Source organism: Numenius arquata, chromosome 8 (genome assembly GCF_964106895.1).
Source record: "Numenius arquata chromosome 8, bNumArq3.hap1.1, whole genome shotgun sequence".
In the NCBI taxonomy this organism is placed as follows: domain Eukaryota; kingdom Metazoa; phylum Chordata; class Aves; order Charadriiformes; family Scolopacidae; genus Numenius; species Numenius arquata.
Genome location: NC_133583.1, coordinates 59,000,620 through 59,021,545, shown reverse-complemented (window position 1 = coordinate 59,021,545; position 20,926 = coordinate 59,000,620). Strand labels below are relative to the sequence as shown.

The 20,926-nt window shown below is 39.8% G+C and overlaps 1 protein-coding gene across 1 annotated transcript; it reads left to right on the top strand.

Moving 5' to 3' along the window:
• On the top strand, positions 1–20,235 carry TM2D1 (TM2 domain containing 1). The gene is made up of 7 exons (XM_074152198.1): positions 1–175; positions 1,280–1,353; positions 3,624–3,732; positions 7,911–8,002; positions 11,469–11,542; positions 12,785–12,903; positions 18,960–20,235. Exons 1-6 carry the CDS (start codon positions 15–17, stop codon positions 12,893–12,895), a joined length of 621 nt encoding a protein of 206 aa, XP_074008299.1. The 5' UTR covers positions 1–14; the 3' UTR covers positions 12,896–12,903; positions 18,960–20,235.
• Positions 20,236–20,926: the final 691 nt, after the last annotated feature.

Genomic DNA, 20,926 nt, shown 5'->3' with positions numbered 1-20,926 from the left:
GGGCGGTTTCCATCATGGCCGCCCGGCCGGGGCGGCTGCCGGCGGCGGGGCTGGGGAGGTGGAGAGGCGCGGCGGAGGCCCGGATCCTACTTCTCCTCTGCTTCGCGGCTGCAACCGTGGAGGGAGCGACGGGCACGGAGCCGCCGCTCAAGTGCGACGAGCTGAGGCTGGGGCAATATCCTGAGCGCGGCCGGGGCGGGCAGCGGGGGCTCGGTTGCTGTGGCGATGGGGCCCGGCAGGGCGGAGGGGCCGGCGGCGCCTCGCCCTGGGCCCGGTTTGCCAGAGAGGGTTCCGCTTGCCCGGCCGCCTCGGGTGGAGGGGAAGGGGGAGGCGGAGGGTTTGAGGTGCCTGACAGGGAGGGGGAAGCCTCAAGGAAGGAGCCCTGAGGGGTCTCGGCTGGAAGGAGCAGGAGAAGGCAGCGGCATAGGGTTATTTTGGGGGTCGTTCAGTGTGTGCCTTTGTGCAGGTGTGGCGTTTGATTTTTTCAAAGAGAAAACCCCATGGGATGAGAGCTCCCCTCTCCCCCACCCCTCCACCTTCTTATTTTTTTGCAGGACACTCGAGTGGGACGTGGCAGCTTTGCAAAATGTTGAGCCTTCCTCCACAATGTGAAGGAGCAGGGTGCAGGTGTTACAGACCAGAGCTGCGAGGCTCCTGGCTCTCCAAAGGCGCCTCAGGCCTTCCCCAGAAAATGTTTGTTGATGGTAGCTGACAGTTACTGATGTAGCTGCAGATCAAAAGTGTCAGGAAAGCAAATCTTGGAAAAGCTAACTTCATCTCCTGCCTTGCTTGGCCATGGGAGTTCAGACCTCTGGAATTAAGTTCCTGCACAGGTGTTTTCTAGTCCAAATCCCTAGCATTTTAGATGCTCATTTTTAGGTGTTCTCTGAATTTTGTATGTTACTATAGATTTAATCTTCTCAACTGAATGCCTCCATTTAAAGGTACTATGATATTGAAATAAGAGAAGAAGACTAGCTTAGGCGTGCTACCTTGTCTTCAAATACAGAGGCCCTGACTGATAAATATTGTAGTTCCTTTAGGTAGTGCTGACTGCAGCACTAATTAGATGTGGAGCTTATGCGATATATTGGTGTATTAAATTGGATTAGCAGATTTGCTGTATGGTAATGTGCGGTTCCTCTTTTGGGGGATGGGTAGGAAGGAAAACTAACATCAAGGTGCATCTTAAATCCTCAGGGTTTAAAGAGGGTGGAATAAATCAGTTACACCTGTTGTAGTGTTTCATATGAAAAATGTTTTCCTCAATTACCTGAACGTATATGTGCGATGAGCCTAAAATAGACAATAGTACACAAGAACCAATGAATTGTACAAATCACACAGCATATGGTAAGGATTTCTAACTTCTAACATATATTGACAGTAGCTACATTTTCCAGGGAAGTGTTCAATTTATGCATTTGTGTATCTGCTAAATGAGCTTTATAAAATATGGGATTAGTAATATCATTAGTATGAAAGCCTAAAACACTTGTGTGGATTGGATGCTTTACTAAAAATGAATAAATACGTTGTCTCTGATTGGCACATTTATAAGCGAGGTTTCTGGTAAATCTCTTCAATGTATGTTATATCCTCTAGGCTCCGTCCTGCACTACTGTGATTACAACAAGCCACTCCTGTCATACTGATTTTGCATATACTTAGAAGAATTGACAGGTGACAGAACAGCCTTCAAAATCTTCAATTTTTTAAATATTTTTTTTTTAAGGAAACATGGTGCCTTCCATCAGGAATCTTTGGTGCCATGAGGCTCTGTTTTGAAAACATTTATTTTGTTGTTAAGTTCTGATGTACGTTTGGAGTACAACAGAAAAAATCCTTAAATTGATCACTTGGATTACTACATATGTTTAGCTTTTCTGATGTTCTCAGGCATTGAAATAAATAGCCTCTGCGTTGGCTAATAGCACAAGAGTTTTGCTCTATGTGCACTCATGTTTAACATACATGTCTATGCTTGTTGTCTTTTTTTTTCCATAAATACTGAATGATTTTCTTCACTGGGATGCTCAGGGATAGTGAAGTTTTTCCAAATACTTAAGAGATTGGATTAAAGTACTATCCAAAATGAATCCTTTTTTAAAGTTATTCAGTCCTTTACATCATCTTTGACATCATGTCCCTCATTATAAATGTCCAGTTAGTGAACAGAAAGAATATTCTATAGTTTGATCACAACTCAAATTGTTAGTTGTCTAACCAGTTACCACGTGATTCTATTTAATACACTATACATCTGAACAGGAGATAAGCTTCTGAGTGGGGAAAATTGCTAAATTAATTAATGTTTTCTGTGTCTGTATAGACTATTTTACACACACAGCAGTTTTAAATTGTTCTCACAGTATTTGAGTCTCTTCCTGTTTCAGTATTATCTGAGTAATAAAAAGTTAATCTTCTGGATTGTGCTTGAAGCACGACTGTTTGTGAACATCTTTCTGGGATCCATCACCCAAACAAATAGGGGTTTAATTCAAAGCATCCAAGTAGTCTCACTGAGTAGAAGATTTCAAGTCTTACTGGATGACATTGACAGGAAAATTGTGTCCTTTCCTTTATCAATATATTTAAACTGCTGTGGGTTTCTTCTAAATAAAAGAACACACTGCTTTTTTTGCTTAATTTTTTTTTACAAGAAATAATGTAGATTTTTGTCATTGTCTTAGATAAGGCACTTTGATAAGTAACATCCATGTAGGACTTTATAGCAGATAAGTCCACATAGCTCATTTTTTTTTGGCTGTTACTATTGGACTGAAATTAATTTTTTTTTTTTTTTTGGTCCCTATGCAATATGGATAGATATTTAAAAAAAATATCCAAATCCTGGACTTTTTGTTTGTAGGTATCATGGGAGAATCTGGAAAGAAATATTGAACCTGTCTTGCTGTTCTGTTGGAACCAACCAACAGGACTCACAAATATTTAAAACTGATAGAAAGTGGGTAAAGGACTGGGATCTTTCCCTTTAGTACAATAGACTTCAGCATTGGAGAGCGATGAATATTCTGGTAATACATTGCAAACTTCTAGCAGATGTCACTTTCTGCTGTGATTTCCACTTTGGCTCTCTGAAGAGTCAAGCCTTAGTTTAGAATAATAGAATAATTTGGGTTGAAAGAGACCTCAGGAAGTCCCATAGTCCAACCTCTTGCTCAAAGCAGCATTGGCACTGAACTCAGACCATGTTGCTCAGGACTTTGTGCAGTTGGATCTTGAAAACCTCCGAGGATGGTGATGGTACTGCCTCTCTGGGCAGCTTGTTCCAATATTTGACTGTTCTCGTGATGAAAGTCTTTTCTGTATGTCACGTTCAGATTTCCCATTGACTAATAACAGAACCAAAATGGAAATTGCAACAGAATTAGGGCAGCAATTAGATTTGTATATTTTGCTTAATATCTATCATTCAAAAAGACAAGTTGGTCATAGGACTGGCTTAAAAAAATATTTGTTTTAAAAGTAATATATCAAGACTGTCGCACAGAATAACTTCATTTGTATGTTTCACTTGTGTCCTGTCAGAAAAATGCTACAGTTACTGATGTACAGTTACTTGGTTACTGATTAATTTCAAATAATTTTTTTGTCCTCAGTTCAATGTCTGCCAGCACCAAATATTACTTGCAGAGATCACCTTGGCATAGAAAAAGTCTTCACGGGACATGAAGTTGGATTTTACAAGCCTATCACATGTCGCAATGTGTAAGTACACTGTTGGGTTTTGTAATAATTTGTCTTTGTTTTTGCATTGAACTTCTTCTAAAATAGTATGATGTGTTGACAGAAGGAAAAAGAGAAGTAAGGCAGACTTGTACACATGTTGCCCAGTACTTAATCCTCTAATGAACACTGTAGTATAAGGATACAACATGCATGTTTACAAGTAAATCTGTCTCAGCCATGGACTCATTTTTCTTTGTTTACTTATGTTTGTATCTTTGCTTTTCCTTAGTATTTTACCTTTGCTTTAGTTACCCTGGCAAAAATTTGCCCCAAATGCTAAGGCTACATTGCACATATGCTTAAAACCCGCACAGCTGCTGGAAGGATCGGTCTGGGGACACCTCTCCATCCTTTTCCCTGGCATTTCCCACTGTGTATTGAATCGGGGAACTGATAGGGGTTTGAGCTAACTTGGATCAATTCCGCAATTTGAGTCACAGTATAGTCACTTCAAGTCCTTGTGCCAGCACAAGGATGAGGGCAACTCAAGGATAAGAGAGAGTGGAGAAAGGAGGGCTGGATTGGGCTGCTCTCTTCAGTGGCAGGACTGGTTCCTGCCAGGTTAAAGTCTGCCTGTAGCTGCAGCTTAAGTTGTAGTATGCATGAATATTGGGGGACTTTTAAGCCTCGTTCCAGTTCCTCAGAAAATCTCATTTAGAGGAACGGTTCTCTATTTTTAAACACCCTTTGTATTTAATCAAGTCCTCTGTGTCTTTTAAGAGCCTGTTTCTGAAACGTGAAAATGATGGACCTAGTTTTTCTAAGGCACATTGTGAGCAATGGAGAGCTCTGGATACCAATAAATGTTCCAACTGGCCAATGCTAATGATCAGCGAACACCTGTCAGTACCATTTGTTTCTTCTTTTTGTGGGATTCACGCAGGAGCTTTTTTCTTTTGTCCTACTGGAATCTTTGGAAATTAAAACTCTGCTAATATTTGCTGGGTATTCCTTATCACACTAGTGAGCAAATAACTCTAATGTGATACTTACTCAATAATTTGCCTAACTCGGAAGTACTGCTCTGCCTCTTAGTTTCATAAATATTTTCTCTGTATTTAGTCTTCTCAACAGTCAAGGCTCAGCAAATTGAAGAAAACATATTATTACATCTAATCAAATTTAAATGCTAGCAAACTAGACTTCAGTCACATTTTTATCCGGAAACAATTGCGTTTCAGTCCCATCTGTGATGGGGATTGAGAATAAGATGAGCTATACTTGTTTAATAAAATTGCTTCCTCTTTGGACTAGACAGTAATTCTTAGGTTTGGAGATTTTTGTGTATGTACACTTTTGGCTTAATGTATTTTCTAGAAACATTTTTAAATGTAGCTTTTCTTTACATCTATTAATTAAACCCTCAAATCTATGTAGGCAGAAAAATGTCGTTGTTGTTATGATGTCTATTACTTGATTGTGTGACTAGATGAAATAATCAATGGTGACAGTACCAAAAGAATGGGTTCTTCAAGTCCCATGGCTGCTAGTATGGCAGAAGAGGAGGAGGAGCCTTTATGGGCTTGCTAAAAATTCCAGTAAAATACAGCTGTGAATGCAGGAAGAGTTACACAAGCGTGTCCTTGATAAAGCCCCAAAGCCAGCTAAAAATGGCAGCAAGATTAATATTATCCTTCATATGTACACTTGTTTAAAAAGCAGTCTAATCACTGATCATTTTATGAGCCTTTTATAAGACATTTTGAATGTTACCTAAGTGTTAGAAACATTATTTTAAGCAGGAATCTCCAGCCTGATATTACAACAATAGGACTGCCCTTCCTACAGCTTTTTGGAGATTTTCCAGCATCTTATCTGAGTTTTGATGGAAACTGTAACTGTCTTCTGGCAGAAATAACTGCACATCGTTTAACCAGAAAATTGGTTTGAGAAGGCATCTTTCCATAGCAGGATTGTTCTAGCATGGGGACAGCAGGTTCATCTCTATCCCTAGTTTTGGAAGGAGTGAATCAGCAAGTTGTCCTTAGCCAAAACTGTAATTCACCAACAGTTCTGGGATCCAGTTATTTTAGAGCAAGACCAGCAGATGTTGTATGTTTGTGTAAGTGGATGTGTTCCAGTTGCTCCTAGTATTAGTTCAAGGAAAAGCTTGTAAAGGCTAACAAGCCAAGAAGTACTGGGAGTCCGGATTACTTTGCTTTGGTTTTAATTTGATGTTTTGAAGGCAGATTTTTTTGCCAAATTCTAGAATTCCCCAAATTGGCACTCTATCGTATTTTGCCTAATATGTGCAGGCCCTGATTCTGCAGATTTGAAATGTCCATTGCTCAAGGTGTCCATCAGACGGTGGGCTGTGAAACCCATGAAGTTCAGCGTGCACAGGTCTTTGAGCACAGAAACCACTGTGACCTACAGCAGTACCTGCATATTATCAGCTGGCGTGGGAGGGCGGGGAAAAAAATGTTTTTAACGTGACAGCTGGAAGAAGTGTTTGCAGAAAAAAATAAAGATTGGATGAGGCTGAGAAGCAAGAAAAATTCAGAAGAGCAACTGAAAAGAAAATTGCATCTTTTACCCAATTCCTTTACGAGATTCCTTTAGGTGCCTGGAATGTGTTATTTTCCTACTTGAGTGCATGCGGCCTTGATACAGTATTAACATGCTTCCACTCTGTACTGGATTTCTTCTGCCCGTCAGTTTGATGGTGACTAGGCTGCCGACTGGTCTGCTTTTAAAAGCATCTCAGTGCATAGGCCAGTGCTCAGCTTATTACTGGTTTTGATCAGGAGCATCTCAAATTAAACTGTGTTCCCACCTTTTATGTAAGAGCTCTTTTTATGCTTTAGTGTCCTTGAAGGGTTGTTGACACTTCGTAGTTGATAAACAATTTCCAACAGTTTACCTCAACTTTTAAATGTAACCATTAGTGTTCTTTACAGTGGAAACGACATTTCTAAAGATGCTAATTTACGTTACATTAGGTTCCAGGAACGCCCAGTATGTTCTGTGTTGCTAATAAGTGCTAAGTAACAAATATTGAGGTAAGAGTCATGATTTAATCACTTAATGTTGCCATTAAGTTTTAAAGTCAGTAAATCTAGATAATAAGCAAAAAGCTAGATCTTTATTTGGCATTGAAAGTGCTTAATAAAGGTACTTGGACCTTTCTTAGCTACTGTCTTTTTGAAACTCTATGTTTTATTCAAATGTCAACCAAGAGTTTAATTTGGGCTTGTTAAGTAATTGCTGGCACACAGTAGTGCACGTATCAAAACAGTGAATTATTGAATATTTTTAAAGTTCTAATTACATTTGGGTTTGCTTTTGTTTTCAGAAGCTAGCTGTTCGCCAATGCAGCGAAGGATGCGGCAAGTTCTAGTATTGATAGCTCTATGTTTCTAGCTTGCTTATTAGAGTAAAATTCACATGAGCAATGACTGAAAGTTAGAGGTGGTTAGTGGCCACATCACTCCAGCTGTTGGCACGAACGGTGCTGATTAGTATAAATCTCAAAGAGTCTGTTGTATCTGTGTATTTTGTATGGGATAACCGTGGGATGCTTAACTTTTGGGTACCTCTCTACCACTGTACGTCTTTGTAGTCTCAACAGTTCCCTTCATTTGTGAGTTTGTGCCGTTAAGAGTGTAGTAAAAGGATACAGGAATTACCTTTTTTGTTGAATCCTTCCTGCAGCTTCTTCAGCCCGTGGCCATGGTTCATTTCTCCTTCAGATCTCATTGCGGTTACTGTCTCTGCTGACATCTCACCTGTCTGTCCTGTTCCCCTTGATTTGGCCGCGTGTGAGACTAATGCCTACAGACAGTATTCACACACCTCTTCGCTTTCCAGGGTTGTCTCAGTGGGACTGAACTGTTAGGAAATGCTCTGTAAAACTGGGAATGTATCAGCAACTGAATTTTGTCTTTCTTGACAAGAAATCGTGATTTAGTTTCAGAATAATCGGTATTCTGCAAGAGTATACTTGAGTTGCAACAGCTGAGGTTGCTTTAAGGAGGATGCCTACCTGGTTTGAAAGCTTAATATTATCAATTCTGTGTCCGTTAATTGAAGATAAATAACAAGTCTGTTCTGGGTTTTTTTTAAGCAGCAGGCAAATGAGTCACTGCTTTAATATTCAAAAATATGAGTGAATATATTTTGCAGTCATTGTCTACATTACTTGTTTCTTTTGACAGAAATGGATACTCCTACAAGGTGGCAGTGGCTCTGTCCTTATTTCTTGGATGGTTGGGAGCAGATAGATTTTATCTAGGCTATCCTGCATTAGGTAAGTTTATTTCTTTGGTTTTATTTGAGGCAAAGCTTATTGTTATGGTTGAGTTGTATGTGTATATTTTGAGGAGTGAAGGCTGACACTCCTAGTTTTAATTTTTATACCTAGAATCCTCAGTTTATTGTCAAGTGAGATAAAATCCTGCATTATCCTCAGCCTGCTAATCTGTTGGAGTGGTGACAAATGGATATATAGTTGTTGAACAGCTAAAATCCTAATAAGCAAACATGATTATTGCTAATCATAGTTTTGCTTTATGTTTGCTTTGCATTGATGTTTACCACAGCATTCTTTGTGAGGCACTGAAACAGAAGTGGTTTTGACTGATGTGCCAGCTACTTAAATGATTCTTGATTTTACCAGGACAAACAGTGGACAAGCTTTGCAATAAACCTAGTGTTTTGGGATATGAAATTTATTCTGGCAAACGCTCATAATATTAATAAGAGTTCTGCAGAAGCTGGGACCTTTAATCAGACTTACCTCTGGTTGGTGTTTTTAGGACCCGCTTCCCAGCGTGGTGGTGCCACTGGGCTTTTAAATAATGGAAAAACCTTGGTGTGTTAGAACTACTTTCACTGGCTGGGATTTGCTTTGTTTCTGAGCTGGATAAATGGAGTAAATGCAAATCTAGATAGCATGGAGCAATGAATTGGAAAAAGCTATACATGTTACTGTCACTTCAGCTAAGAATTTTGAGTTTCTGCCCTTTAAATGCAAACCCTTGTTTTTTTAATAACATGGTCTGTCCTTCTTGATAATCTTGTGTTAATATCTGTGTCTTTTTCCCTGAGATTCTGTAATTAGCACTTACTAATTATTAGCTCCACCTGTTTCACAAAAAGATGTATTTTTGGAAGTGGTCAATAAGGTGCACCTTTTTGTTACATCATTTGATTTGGGATAATAATTTACGGTAATTGTTTTGTAATATACTAATGTAGATGTATAAATCTTCTGTTGCTATATAGAACTTCTTTATGGGTCATGCTTGTTAACCCTTCTGGAATATACTGTATCCAGTAACCAAAATTAAAAGACTTAAACTCTTCCAAAGTCAAGTTTTCAAGCTTTTGAAAGGTAAAAAAGACAAAATCAAATAGGTAAGATTAGAAAAGGGAAAAAAAAATTCCATAAATGGGTTTCATTGACAGTGGTTGGTTGGGGTTTCTTTAGGTCATCTGTGCCTTGGCAAAAAATGGGTAAGAAAGGTAAGAGCATTGAAATATTTTGAACAAGTGTAATGAAGACTATAAACGTTTTGGGTTAATTTTTTTCCTTCTCTTTTGCTTAAAGAGAGCACAAATATAAACAAGCTATTGAATATGAAGAAATCAGGAAGGCAACCTCTTCCTCTCCCACACACTGTGAACCAAACCATAAGTTATTACTGCGTAAGAGCACTATTTTTTCCCTCTGTGTTTTAGAGCAGTTTATTTTCTCAGTGTGATCTGCTTGTGGGGAGGGAAGTGAGGAGGAAGAAAAAAAAATCAACTTTACCCTGCACTCTAGAAACATATGCCAGGCTCAGAAACAGTTCTTCTACATCCAGTAACATACTGGGGCAGCCAGTTCCTCAAGCAAACTGGAGCTGCTGCTGGAACTAGCAATGGTCAGAGAACTGCTGGGTTCCTAAAATGCCAACTGGTGGTGAGGTTCAGGACCAGAGCTCGAGAGAAGATGGTATAAGGAGCATCACAAATAAATATCTTAAATGTTGACTGCAACTTGATGCAGGTAGTAACAAAGTAAACTGTTCACCAGAGTTTGACATTATTTAATCGTCTTAAATGTCATTTCCTAAGGCTGGCGTTTCTTTAGCTGGCTGTTTCCCTTATGGTTTGTTACGCTGCTGCCAGTACTGATACCCAAACTAGCTATGTCTGGCTCCTGCAAGTCTCGCGCGTCACCAACTGGGAACAAGTTGGATTAAACAATTATATACTTAGTTTTTTGCACATTTAAGAGTTGTAATATGCACATAGGCTTTTCTTCTAACCAGCTGAAAGTCCATCCTGCTACTGCTCTTTCGTCTTCGTGGTTGTAAGGTGTATTTTCCCTGTTCTCTCTGACCATTTTGTTGTTCCATGGAGAGATTATAAACTGTCTCCCAGGAGTTTATAAATGAGGCCAGTTCCATCCTGTCAACTATGGGAGCTGCATCCAGACAACGGGATGCTCTCCCTTCAGTTACTCCCCCACTCTCTTCCCTGTGCAGCCTCCTATAGAGGGCATGGGGGAGAGGAGAAGGTGTGCAGGACAGGTTGCTGCTTCTGAGAGAGGGCGAGCACAAAGGAGGAGGAGAAGGTCAGGAGACCTTCAGATGTTTGACCAAGTCAGGCTAGTTCTTTGGAGAGCAGCCGGGTGGTTTTACCAGCAGGTATTGTGCAGCACAGCACGTTGTGGCTGTGGGGAAGAGCTGCTCTGGGATGCCACACTGGCTCATCTTATCAACGTGCTTTCTGTCTTGCTGCAGAAGTGTGCTAGACCCTGTAAGCACATTAAAGACATGCTTTTGAGCAGGGAACTGTATTTTCAGCAGCGTAGCCTACAACTGACTTAAATGCAACAGATGTGCATTGCTCTTCATACTGTCTATGCCTGGGTAAAGAGACAAGTGGATTCACAATGAGTATCTCGTTCTCAGAATAACCCAGATGTTTGTTTAGTTCAGCTGATGCATTACTTAAAATATATATAGTACTCATTGTATCATATTCATTGTACAAGATACTGATATTAAAAAAAATAATAATAATTTTAAGACAGCCTCCTTCTGAAGGCATTTTCCAAATGAAGTCTGCATTGCATGGCAACTTCCAATGAAACATTTATCTGTTAGTTGCTATTCCTGTATATTTTCTATTAATGTTTCATTTATTTGTACAAAAAAATGACATTTTTGAATACCAGTTAAAAAGAAGTGTTTATATATATATGTATATATATTCAAAATAAATTCCTATTTCAGCAAAAATATAAAAATGATACAAGAGATTGTTCTCCAAAGTAGTGTGTTCTGAAAATCAAATCAGTATATGCTGCAACTCATGAGATGGTAGAAATTCTCTTTCTATTCGTAAGTAAATTTTGCAGCTCAATTTGGGATTTTTTCTGTCTGCGTCTCAGTCAGAGAAAAGAAAATTTCCAGTAGCTTGGTTATCAACTTTTGCCTTTCCTTGTTTAAGATTATTTATATGTTAAAAAAAATAAATTGTTAATGTTTAAAGTCTTTAAAGTGAATTCAGGATGTAGAAATATGAATCTATGGTTTGGTTTTTTCCTGGATAATTAAAGATTTATAGGTCTGTTTCTAGGTGGGTGTGTGTGTGTATATATTTTTTTTTTTTTTTTTTTTTGCAGGATGGGGAGAGAGTTGGGATGTGATTGTCACCAGAAACCTGTGAAATTCATAGTGACTGTCTTAAAGCTACAGTTACATTTTGTTTTAATTTTTTAGGTTTGTTAAAGTTCTGCACTGTAGGATTTTGTGGAATTGGTAGCCTAATTGATTTCATACTTATTTCAATGCAGGTAAGTCAGGACTTTCAAACAAGATACAAATCTGTGTTTGTTAAAGCTTTGATTTGATTACTAATTCTTTGTTAGCATTTTAGCCTTAAGAACCTTTGTGTATTGAAAAGTAAAGGTATTTGTTTTAGCTTTGTTTGTAGATTGATGTTCTAGAATATAGATACAAAATATCAATATATTTGTTATTTGCATTAAAAACCAGGTTAGCTGTCTATAAATACTTGTAATGAATAGCTTGGAAGCTGTAACACCATAAATTCACTTCGTCAGAACCTCTGAGCTCTTTATAAGACACAGAGTGTTGGACTTCGCATGGATTGTCCTGCTGTTCCCAGAATCCTGAAGTTCTGCGTTTGCCTGTGCTTTATCCTGATGGAGCCCATCCTCTGCGGTGGCCATGCAGGGCGCAGGAGAGAAGACATTGCCGCTTTCTTTTTGCTGCCTCTACTTTAAGTACAAGTCCTGTGTCGCCTGAGAGCTGTGACCATGGGATTCACGATGGTTACATCTCCAGCTGGGGTGACATCTTGTGACATCATGAAATTGCCAAATTGGCTTATGTTACAGTGCATCCATTTAGCATGAATTACAAATCGACCTTAAAATGCATTATGGATACAGACATTGCTTATATGGGTTTATAGAAAAATATTTTTAAAGTATGCATCTTTCTATACATGTCTTTTAAAGTATATTCATTCTCAAAATTCCTTTCTATGCTATCGCAGTGATCTTGCCTCAGATCACTTACAGATACAGCTGAGAGTATCTTTCATCTCTCCTTATTCATCTCCCTGGTGACCCCGCATCAATTTAGCATTTCCAGAACAAAAAAGCCATGATCTTCTCTCCTTCTCTGCATTCCCTACCTGTGCGGTATTTCAAAGATAGTTGTCATCAACCTAATTCTCTCCTGCCTCCCCTCCTTTGTTCAAGAAAAGTGGTTTGGAGCCCACTCATTTGTTAGCCTGATTTTGTGCCTTAAATCCTCATCGGCTTAACCTAGTACCAGTGCCTGGCTGTGTAATTTGGTTGATTAGAAGCCCTAGGGAAATGTTCCTTCAGAGACAGCGCTCGCTAAAATAGTTAAACTACAGCATAACTTCAAAATAAATCTAGTTTCTGTTTGACTAATTAAGCATGACTAATTTTATGATGGGAAAATTAGCTGTAATTGAGACATTAGCACGAAGTGTATATTTCACTTCGTATTGAAAAGTCTTGGTTCCTTTTCTCTTGTAGATCGTCGGACCTTCCGATGGCTCTAGTTACATTATAGATTATTATGGGGCAAGGCTTACCCGGCTCACTATTACCAACGCAACGTTCAGGAAAATGCAGACCTATCCTTAACCCTGGCAGTAAGTGTCACAAATGTACAGGGCTGTTTTATGTTTACAGAGGGATCCAGTCGTCCACTGAAATTGCTGATGACTTTAATTACACTTCATCAGAACTGATTATTAAATGTACATGGAACAAAGATGATAAAATACGAAGATTCCTCAAGCGAATGAGTTTACCTCAAAGGCACCAGGTTTCTTTGTGACTGCTCTATTTCCGTGAGCACAAAGTTTGCTGTGAAGTTGTACCATTTTTGAAAGGTGCAGACTTTTGCAATTTGCACTGATGTTCTGTGTCTGTAAGTGTAATTTAGAGTGTTATAGGGAGGTGGAGAAAGTTGTTCAGAAAAACTATGCTGATCTTTAGTCCATTGAAATTGATGAGAGTTTTAGTATGGATGGGTCAGATTTACACTTGAGGTTTGTTTTTATAACTATGTGTGGCAGCTTGTAAATGAACTTAAATATCCCAAACCACAGAAACTACCTTTCTTTCTGTCCTGTTACTTAAAATCCAGATGGCCCTAAATCAGGCACTGGTGTATCCTGGAAAATTCTATTAATTGAAATAATTATTTCTGCAAAGCTTAAAGACAAATTTTGGTGAAGTTGCAAAATTTGATCAGTGCTGATCAACAGTAGACATGTGTGCGCATAAAAAATAGAATTGTAGATGACACACCACAAAAAAGGAGGGTGCGTGTTAGGGTGCCCAGAGGTTGGAATAGGAAATAATCGTTCTGCTTATTTTGATGATTATTTTTTTCCTCCCTTGCTACCATCCATAGCGAAATACCTACCTTCTTTTTCTGAAAAGAAATTGGTGCGTGTGTTTTACAGCTACAGAATGTCACAAAAGAGAATTCTTTGTACTAATAAAGCCCTTCAAAGGTTCTTACTTTAGATCAGTTGTGTTTCAGCGAAAAAAAACTGTGTCCTTTAAAGTTGTTTGACCAAAGTCTTTAGGACAACCGAGATTACCTACATGTTCCTGTCCAGAAAAGTATATACACACAGAGATAGAAAACTCGTCAACAGAATCTTCGTGTTGTTTACCAATTTTAAACATTCCCTTCACTTTCTAATGAAAACTGGCAATAACTGAATGAGAAATCTACGTGCTGTAAACTTCAGTGTAGATTTTTTCCAAAAATTTGGGCGATTCTTTTGTTTTTCAGATGAAACTCTTGAAATGTTATTAGTGTGTCCACAAACAGTATTTTTTTTAAGGGAATTACAAAAAATGAGATTCCTAAATTGTTTTTTTTAATGTGCAATTTGTGGGTTTTAGTCTCTTTTAGACCTATGTTAAGACTGGTTCACAGAAAGCTTTGTAAGGAAATTCTGTTTCTTTCCAAATCTGCATAACCTGACATATCACGTAATGAGAATAAACCACAAGGAGTACGTTGTGCTCAACGGTAATTCTTCCCTTCACATGAGAAAGACGTAGCTTTGGAATACTTGCTAACATGAGTTTTACTTGTGAGTTCAAAGAGACAAGAACACTCTGTTAGCTTCGTTCCATTGCCTGATATTTGTTGCATCTCCCTTTTGTCTCTCTCACTGAATGCTCTTTGTGCACGTCAGGCTTGTTTCCTGAAAATACTTTTCAGAAATAGACAGGAAGTGGATGGAAAATAAATGTTTGAATCAAATAAAATCTCATGGCTAAGATCATCCAGTGACTTGTCTGCTTTTTGTTTGTTAACCCTGAAGCTGATATAATATAACTGCGAAAATGGGAAGATACCATGGACATTATAATAAAAAAATAGCCCTGGGCAACTCCTCACACAGGATTTCATTCTAAAATGTATCTCCATGTGTAGAAGTAGCAGAGAGTTTGACTTAATGATTTCAGCAGTCCGTCTTGTGCTTCATTATCCGTAAAAGAATACAGGAGCTATTTTGTGTGATTTAGATGAAAATATGGTTATGAGGTCCATCAGGTAGTTTGTTAACCCCAGACACCAAATAGCCGGCAGAAAGAAGGATTTGTTATTCCAAGTTCCAATGTTTCTGTAGAAACAAAAGATGTGTGTCAACTAATCCAGGAAATCCTTTCATCCTGATGCTCTCTGGTTGGTGATGCCAGTGCATGCTCTGTCAGGACTGCACTGCTTTGTCACAGCAGTCGGAATGAAGCCACGGGTGACCAGACCTTTGCAAAATTTTACTTCTCTTCCCTTTAGATGGTATTCCACTTGGTCCTCTGTCTTGTACTGACAACTTTCCACTTCTTTCCCAAACCTCTCCTTTGTTTGTAAAACTTTTGAGAATTAGTGCCACCTTTGGAACTTCTACTGGATACTGTTGGAATGATGTTCTATATCTGAACACACGTGCGTTTCTATATGCTTGTTTAGTTGCCTCACTGGAGTTTAGAGAGGGTTAACCTAGTAAGCAGATAGTACTGCAGGGCCAGGAGAGAGTTAGTGAGGTCTTTGTTTTCATCTTGTAATTGTCAGCTATGGCATGTTTACCATAAGGGCTGTGAAAAGTGTGATGTGAGATGTGAAGCTGTCCCACTGTGTTAATAATAAATTTGCTACAGTAATATTTATCAAAATGTCTGTCCTATGATGATTTTCTGCGTTGCCGCCTGCTTTAGCTTTCTCCTGTCAATCAAGTTGTCGTCCATCCTCGTGTTTCTGTAGTTCTGATTGCTCTGACTGTACTGGAATAATCTCTCTGGATTGTTTTCCCCAAAACAGTCACAAAGCAATAAAAATAATTAGATGATGTACTATGTCATCCTCCTGCCTTGTTCCCAGATAAAATGATATCTGCCGGCCTTGCAGATATTCAGGAATCCTTTCAACATTCCAACAAAACAGAGAGGTATTATTCTGTATCTGTAAAAATAACATAAAAAGTAAAGGCCAGAGTTTAAAAAAAAAGAATTTGAAGTGCCTAGCCTTTAAAAACCTGTATAAAGCTGGAGATGCTGCAGATCCATGCCAGGAGTTAAATCCAAATCTTCCTTAAGTACCAGTGCAGTTCAGTCATTGTGCAAATGACTCTATAAACCTGTCCTTTTTTTTTTTTTCCTTATTTTTATTTTTATGTCCGTTCTAGGATTTTCTGGAATGTGCCTAACCATGATCTGCAAGAGCAGTAGCTGGTAGAAACATTCAGCTTTGGACACTGCAGTCACTCACAGTGTGAAAGTGGCTGTACTTGGGTGTGCTTGCTGTATTAGTAGATGGGTCTGGATTGTAGTTGTTCAGTTAGGTTCAACCTCTGCATCTTTCACTCGTGTTTAGAGCTTGTTTTCCAAAAGAGTGGATTTAGAGATATTTTAAAACAAACTCTCTGACTGGTTATTCCTCCTTCAGTTTAAATCACAGCTACGCTATGGCAACTTCCCGTGACAATATTTTGTTATCCTAACAGTTTCCCTCTCCACCACCACGCACTACTTATTACGTGAAGATATCACTTCTGCTTTCAGGACCTGATAACACCTTAAATGTTAGGTTTTATTATGTTTCCAAAGATGTATTACTGTATGTCTGCCAGTAAAACTTCTCAGCTCCACAGGAAGGTCTTTGTGTTTGAAATGCTCCGTTAGAAATTTTTTTGGAGAACATCTGTTGTCACCCCATCAAGAATTGTTTCCTTTGTTCCTCAAGAGTATATTCAGTTATATTTGCTTACACAGCTATGTCTATTCACTCTTCTCGCATCTTTTCTCAGTGGTTTTTTTTATTTTATTTTTAGATTCATTAGGTGTTTAGTCCATTTCTGCACCGAGAACCATTCCTGTTGCTTGCTCTGCAGTTTTCGAACCTGTTTCCTCCAGAAAACAATGTTGAATACAGTAAGGTTGGGTGGTTTGCACCCAGTGGGGGAAATCCCAAAGGCAGGATTTTACAGGCATCCATACATTTCCATTGCCTCATAGGACTGTCGCTAATTGCGTGATTGCCTATTATTTCACTAATGTGTCATATAGTCTTTCAAACTCAGTTTCATTCCAAACTACTTTGCCATTTTCGTTATTGTAAATGGACACTATATGGCTTCTTTAAAAAAAATGCATCCTTTTAATTCACTTAAGTCATGATTTTTAACCAACTATTATGTTCTGGGCTCAGCCTGCTTCAGAGTCTCTCAAGAGGTGAAATACAAAAGATTATTCTGTTTCCATCTTGTCTGGATCTGAGGAGAAAAAAATAGCTTAGCTTTAGGCATACGCTTAAGTGTTTTGCTGGACTGAAATTTGATCAAGATTCTTCCTGCTTCCTTCTTCTCAATCCATCTGTGTTAACCCAGAGAACCCTTCTAATCTCAGTGAATTGTAAGAAAATTGCGTTCTATATGGAAACCTTTGCACTGACAGTGTAAATGGCTGATAATATTTGATACAGCTCTATGACATCCTGTGTGTTGCAACTTCATTTTTTCATGCCAAAGCTGTTTTTCGTTTACTTTTGTTCATATATCAGCTCTCCTCGTTCATGTATCAGCTACCTTTGGCCATCCTGCCACAGGTTCTCAAGTACCTCCAGGAGGAGCTGAATCAAGTATGTAGAAACGTCACGGCATCAGATCAGGGAATCTTTTTTTGGGTATGAAGCAAAGACGCATTGGGGAGCAGTAGATGTCGATATGAGGGGGTTGCAGGCTTCAGTTTCTGCAGAAAGTACGGCTGAAACTTCAAACTGTGTTGTCTCTTTGCCTTCTGCTTCCTGAAGGTGGAGCCAAACCCCCTATCAGATCTCCAAATCTTCTGAAGTTGTTCTTTATGGTACAGCAAAGACTTAGCGCTCCGGTATTTTTCCTTGCACGACAGAGAAAACTGGAAAGTGGCTGAGAAGATTCTGTCTGGCCAAGATGCATTTTGCACCACGCTCGCTCTCTAGACCTAAGACCGTAGCAAAGGAAAAGAAAGGAAATAAAAGAATTAAAAGAGCAGTCTCAATGCTGTTTGCACCGTGTGCGATGAAGACCTCGTTCCATAAACTCCTAACAAAAGAAAATGTTTCAAAAATACTGCTTGTCTCAAATACAAACTCCTTGCTTTTCCCAGAATTTCTGATTCTTACTCTTCTGTGCTTCATTATAATCTCGAACGTACTCGTGCTCCGATAATTCTCCATTATACATGTGAATGGCTGCTTTCAGGACTGCAGTGCACTCTCCGAGAAGCAGAGTTCTCGGGCTCTGCAGATGCGTATGACACAGCAGAATTTTAGGCAGTATAAAAATTATAAAGATCAGTTTCCATTACTGTAATTACTATATAAATCCTATATTTAAGAGGCTTAGAACAGGCCTATTTAACCTTGGTTTGAGCTGAGGCTTGGTCCAAGTCTGATAAGTTGAACACCAAATTCCTTTTCTTTTTTTTTTTTTTTCTTTTCTCTGCAGCATCGTAACTTAGTGGGGAGTGGGGTGGGGAGGGAGATGCATCCAGCGCATCCTCTGCACTCTGTCTCTGACAGGGTGGTGGCTGCAGTTGGGCAATATACCTGTCCCCAGCCAACAGCGAGACTAAACGAGATGTGCGTTTTGTTACCTCTGAAAAGCACCGTTTCTCCCCTTGGAACCCGTGGCCGCCTCCCTGACACAGCTGTGCTGCAGAGCAGGTGTGTGGGGCAGCTCGGAGGCAGAGGATCCGCAGAGTGCAACCAGCGGTCCTGGGGTAAACCCTCAGATCCTGCACTCCTCAGAGGGCCGTGGCAGAAATTCCCATCTTTTACGTCTTTTGCCCTACCTCGATGACAGCGAAGGCGCTGGCTTGCCCTAGTGCTTCCCTTTTGGGTATCTGAGATGCCCGGAGCTGCCTCCAGCTGCCTTTCAGGTCAAAGCATTCAAAGCTGAGAAGGAAGTTGGCAGCACCATATGCAGAGGTTGGTGATACCCTGCGCTGTTGCTTAAGCGTGCCAGACTCTTCACTGTAGGCCAGAGAGTGGCTTTGATATGGATAGCCATTACTCACTCAAAAAAAAGCCTGGCCCAGCATTTTCCATGTTGTGAACCTCTTCTGCGGTGGGTGCCTTGCCCCCTCAGTCAGTAGAGCCGTAGGAATGAATCTATTAATGCATTCTGTTTCCTTCACACAGAGCCTTCTTCAAAGTTCCTTGGGTTTACCATGGGGAAAACATGGCAAGAACATGTAAGAGGAGATCACTGCCTGCAAAGAACCGACAGAGCGTTCACCTGGAGCCTGACGAGACTGCCCACCATATGGATTGTGTTGGCAGCAGCAGAAGCTTGGGGAATGCAGAGGTGGGGGGTAATTTTTAGGGCTTTCGTTCCATGGTCCCATTGATTATAACCCTATTAAGAGGATGATGCATGCGACTTTTAAGTTATGTTGTTAACTAAGTGTAAGCAATGGATGTGTCATGCTAACAAACATAATTGCTGGTGTGTCTAATACGGTATGAAAGTACAGTATAGTGAATTTAAAAGGTTGTGGTAATCTAAGAATGTTAAAAGGGAAATGTGCGCCGGTGGCTGGAGGGGAAGGTGTGGGGGTTGGGGAGAAAAACGACTTACTTGACATTCGCTGTCTTCCTCCCAGCTCCTTTGCTAAAGTAGGAACAGAATCGGAACAAAAAAATGTTTGTTTTACAGCTGTACCAAGTTACGGCGTGGACTCGTGCTCCCCCCCCTCCTCTCCCACTTGCATCAAGTACATCCTGTACTTTTGGCAACATGTTGACTGGATATTTAAAAGCTGTGAACTGTTCTGAAAGTTTCACATACTGGGTTATGGGCCATGTGTGTTTGATCAAAATTCAATTACTGCACTGTACCATGCTTGGAAACCTATCATCCCAAGTTATGAAGTATGACGAAATAGGCTAATCTAATTGGTTCAGTATGGGAGCAGTATCAACCAAGCTTGTTATGATAAATAGCTTCCTGTGTTAAAGGTTCTCTAGAGCTTAAGTATCTTGGCTCACCTCCCTCCACAAAATAAGAATAGTGTTCCCTGGGAACAGTTACATCACTGTCCCTCTCCTACATTCACAATTAAAGGTTTGTGGATATATATATATTTTTTTTTTTTCATCTTGCTATTCCTTGAATAGATAAACCGTGGCCATCTACCCCATTCCCTGCGTCCATCTCCGTCCCCTTTCCTCAGGTCAGGTCGCCTGGTGCTTACTGTGAGGCTGTCTGTTCCCTTTCAGGGCAAGGTAAGGCAAAAAAAAATTGATCAGGATGTCAAAAGCCACCCTGGGCCAGCGGCTGGGGTTTGTGCGCCGGTACCTCAGTACATATGACATGTCCCTTTGGGTAAAGATTTGGAATTTTTGATGTTAAACGTGGAAGCACTTTTATCTTGCTAAGCATCAAATAAAAGAACTTCTGTACAGTGAATTTCGTACCTATGGATGCGCTGTGATCTTCTTGAAACTGAAATTTTAGTTCATCAGGCGTTAAGCGCAAATCCAGGGTGCGAGCGCTGGATTATGACTAGGGAAGGACTATGTTCTAAGCCTGGATTTGTAGTCACTAAATTTGTCGTTAAGACAGTGAGCTGCCTCCCATGAGATGATACTGGCTTCGCGATTTTATCTGGTCCATCTTTGGCAAGAAGTGCTTAGCTCGGATTTTGATGTCACAGTAATAGACGGTGTCAAGGGAAAAAACCAAAACCAAAAAAACATGGAAAAGTGGCTCCTTATGCTCTGGCGATTGAATTTTTTGCCTTTCTTGAACCACACCCCCACGTGCCTAACTCCTAACTCAGAAGTCCCCCTTCAGGCAGAACAATTGTGACGATCGTTTTACGAAGACATAATGTAGGCCTGATATTGCAAGGGCTTTCAACATCAGTGGAATTTCTCCCCAAAATAAAGTTATTCACTTACTTAAGGCTTGGTAGAATGGGTCCTTATGTAAGTGAATCTTCGTATTAGCCCCGAGACTGCCTAATACCTGGATTAAGCCTGTGTGGTGATTAATGCCTATTTACTATATCTGTTATCCCACTGCATTTCGCTCCTCAGCCTTGATTAAGCCCTTTGCTTTACCATTTAAAATGTCCTGCTTAACCTTCTGCTTACAAACGTAC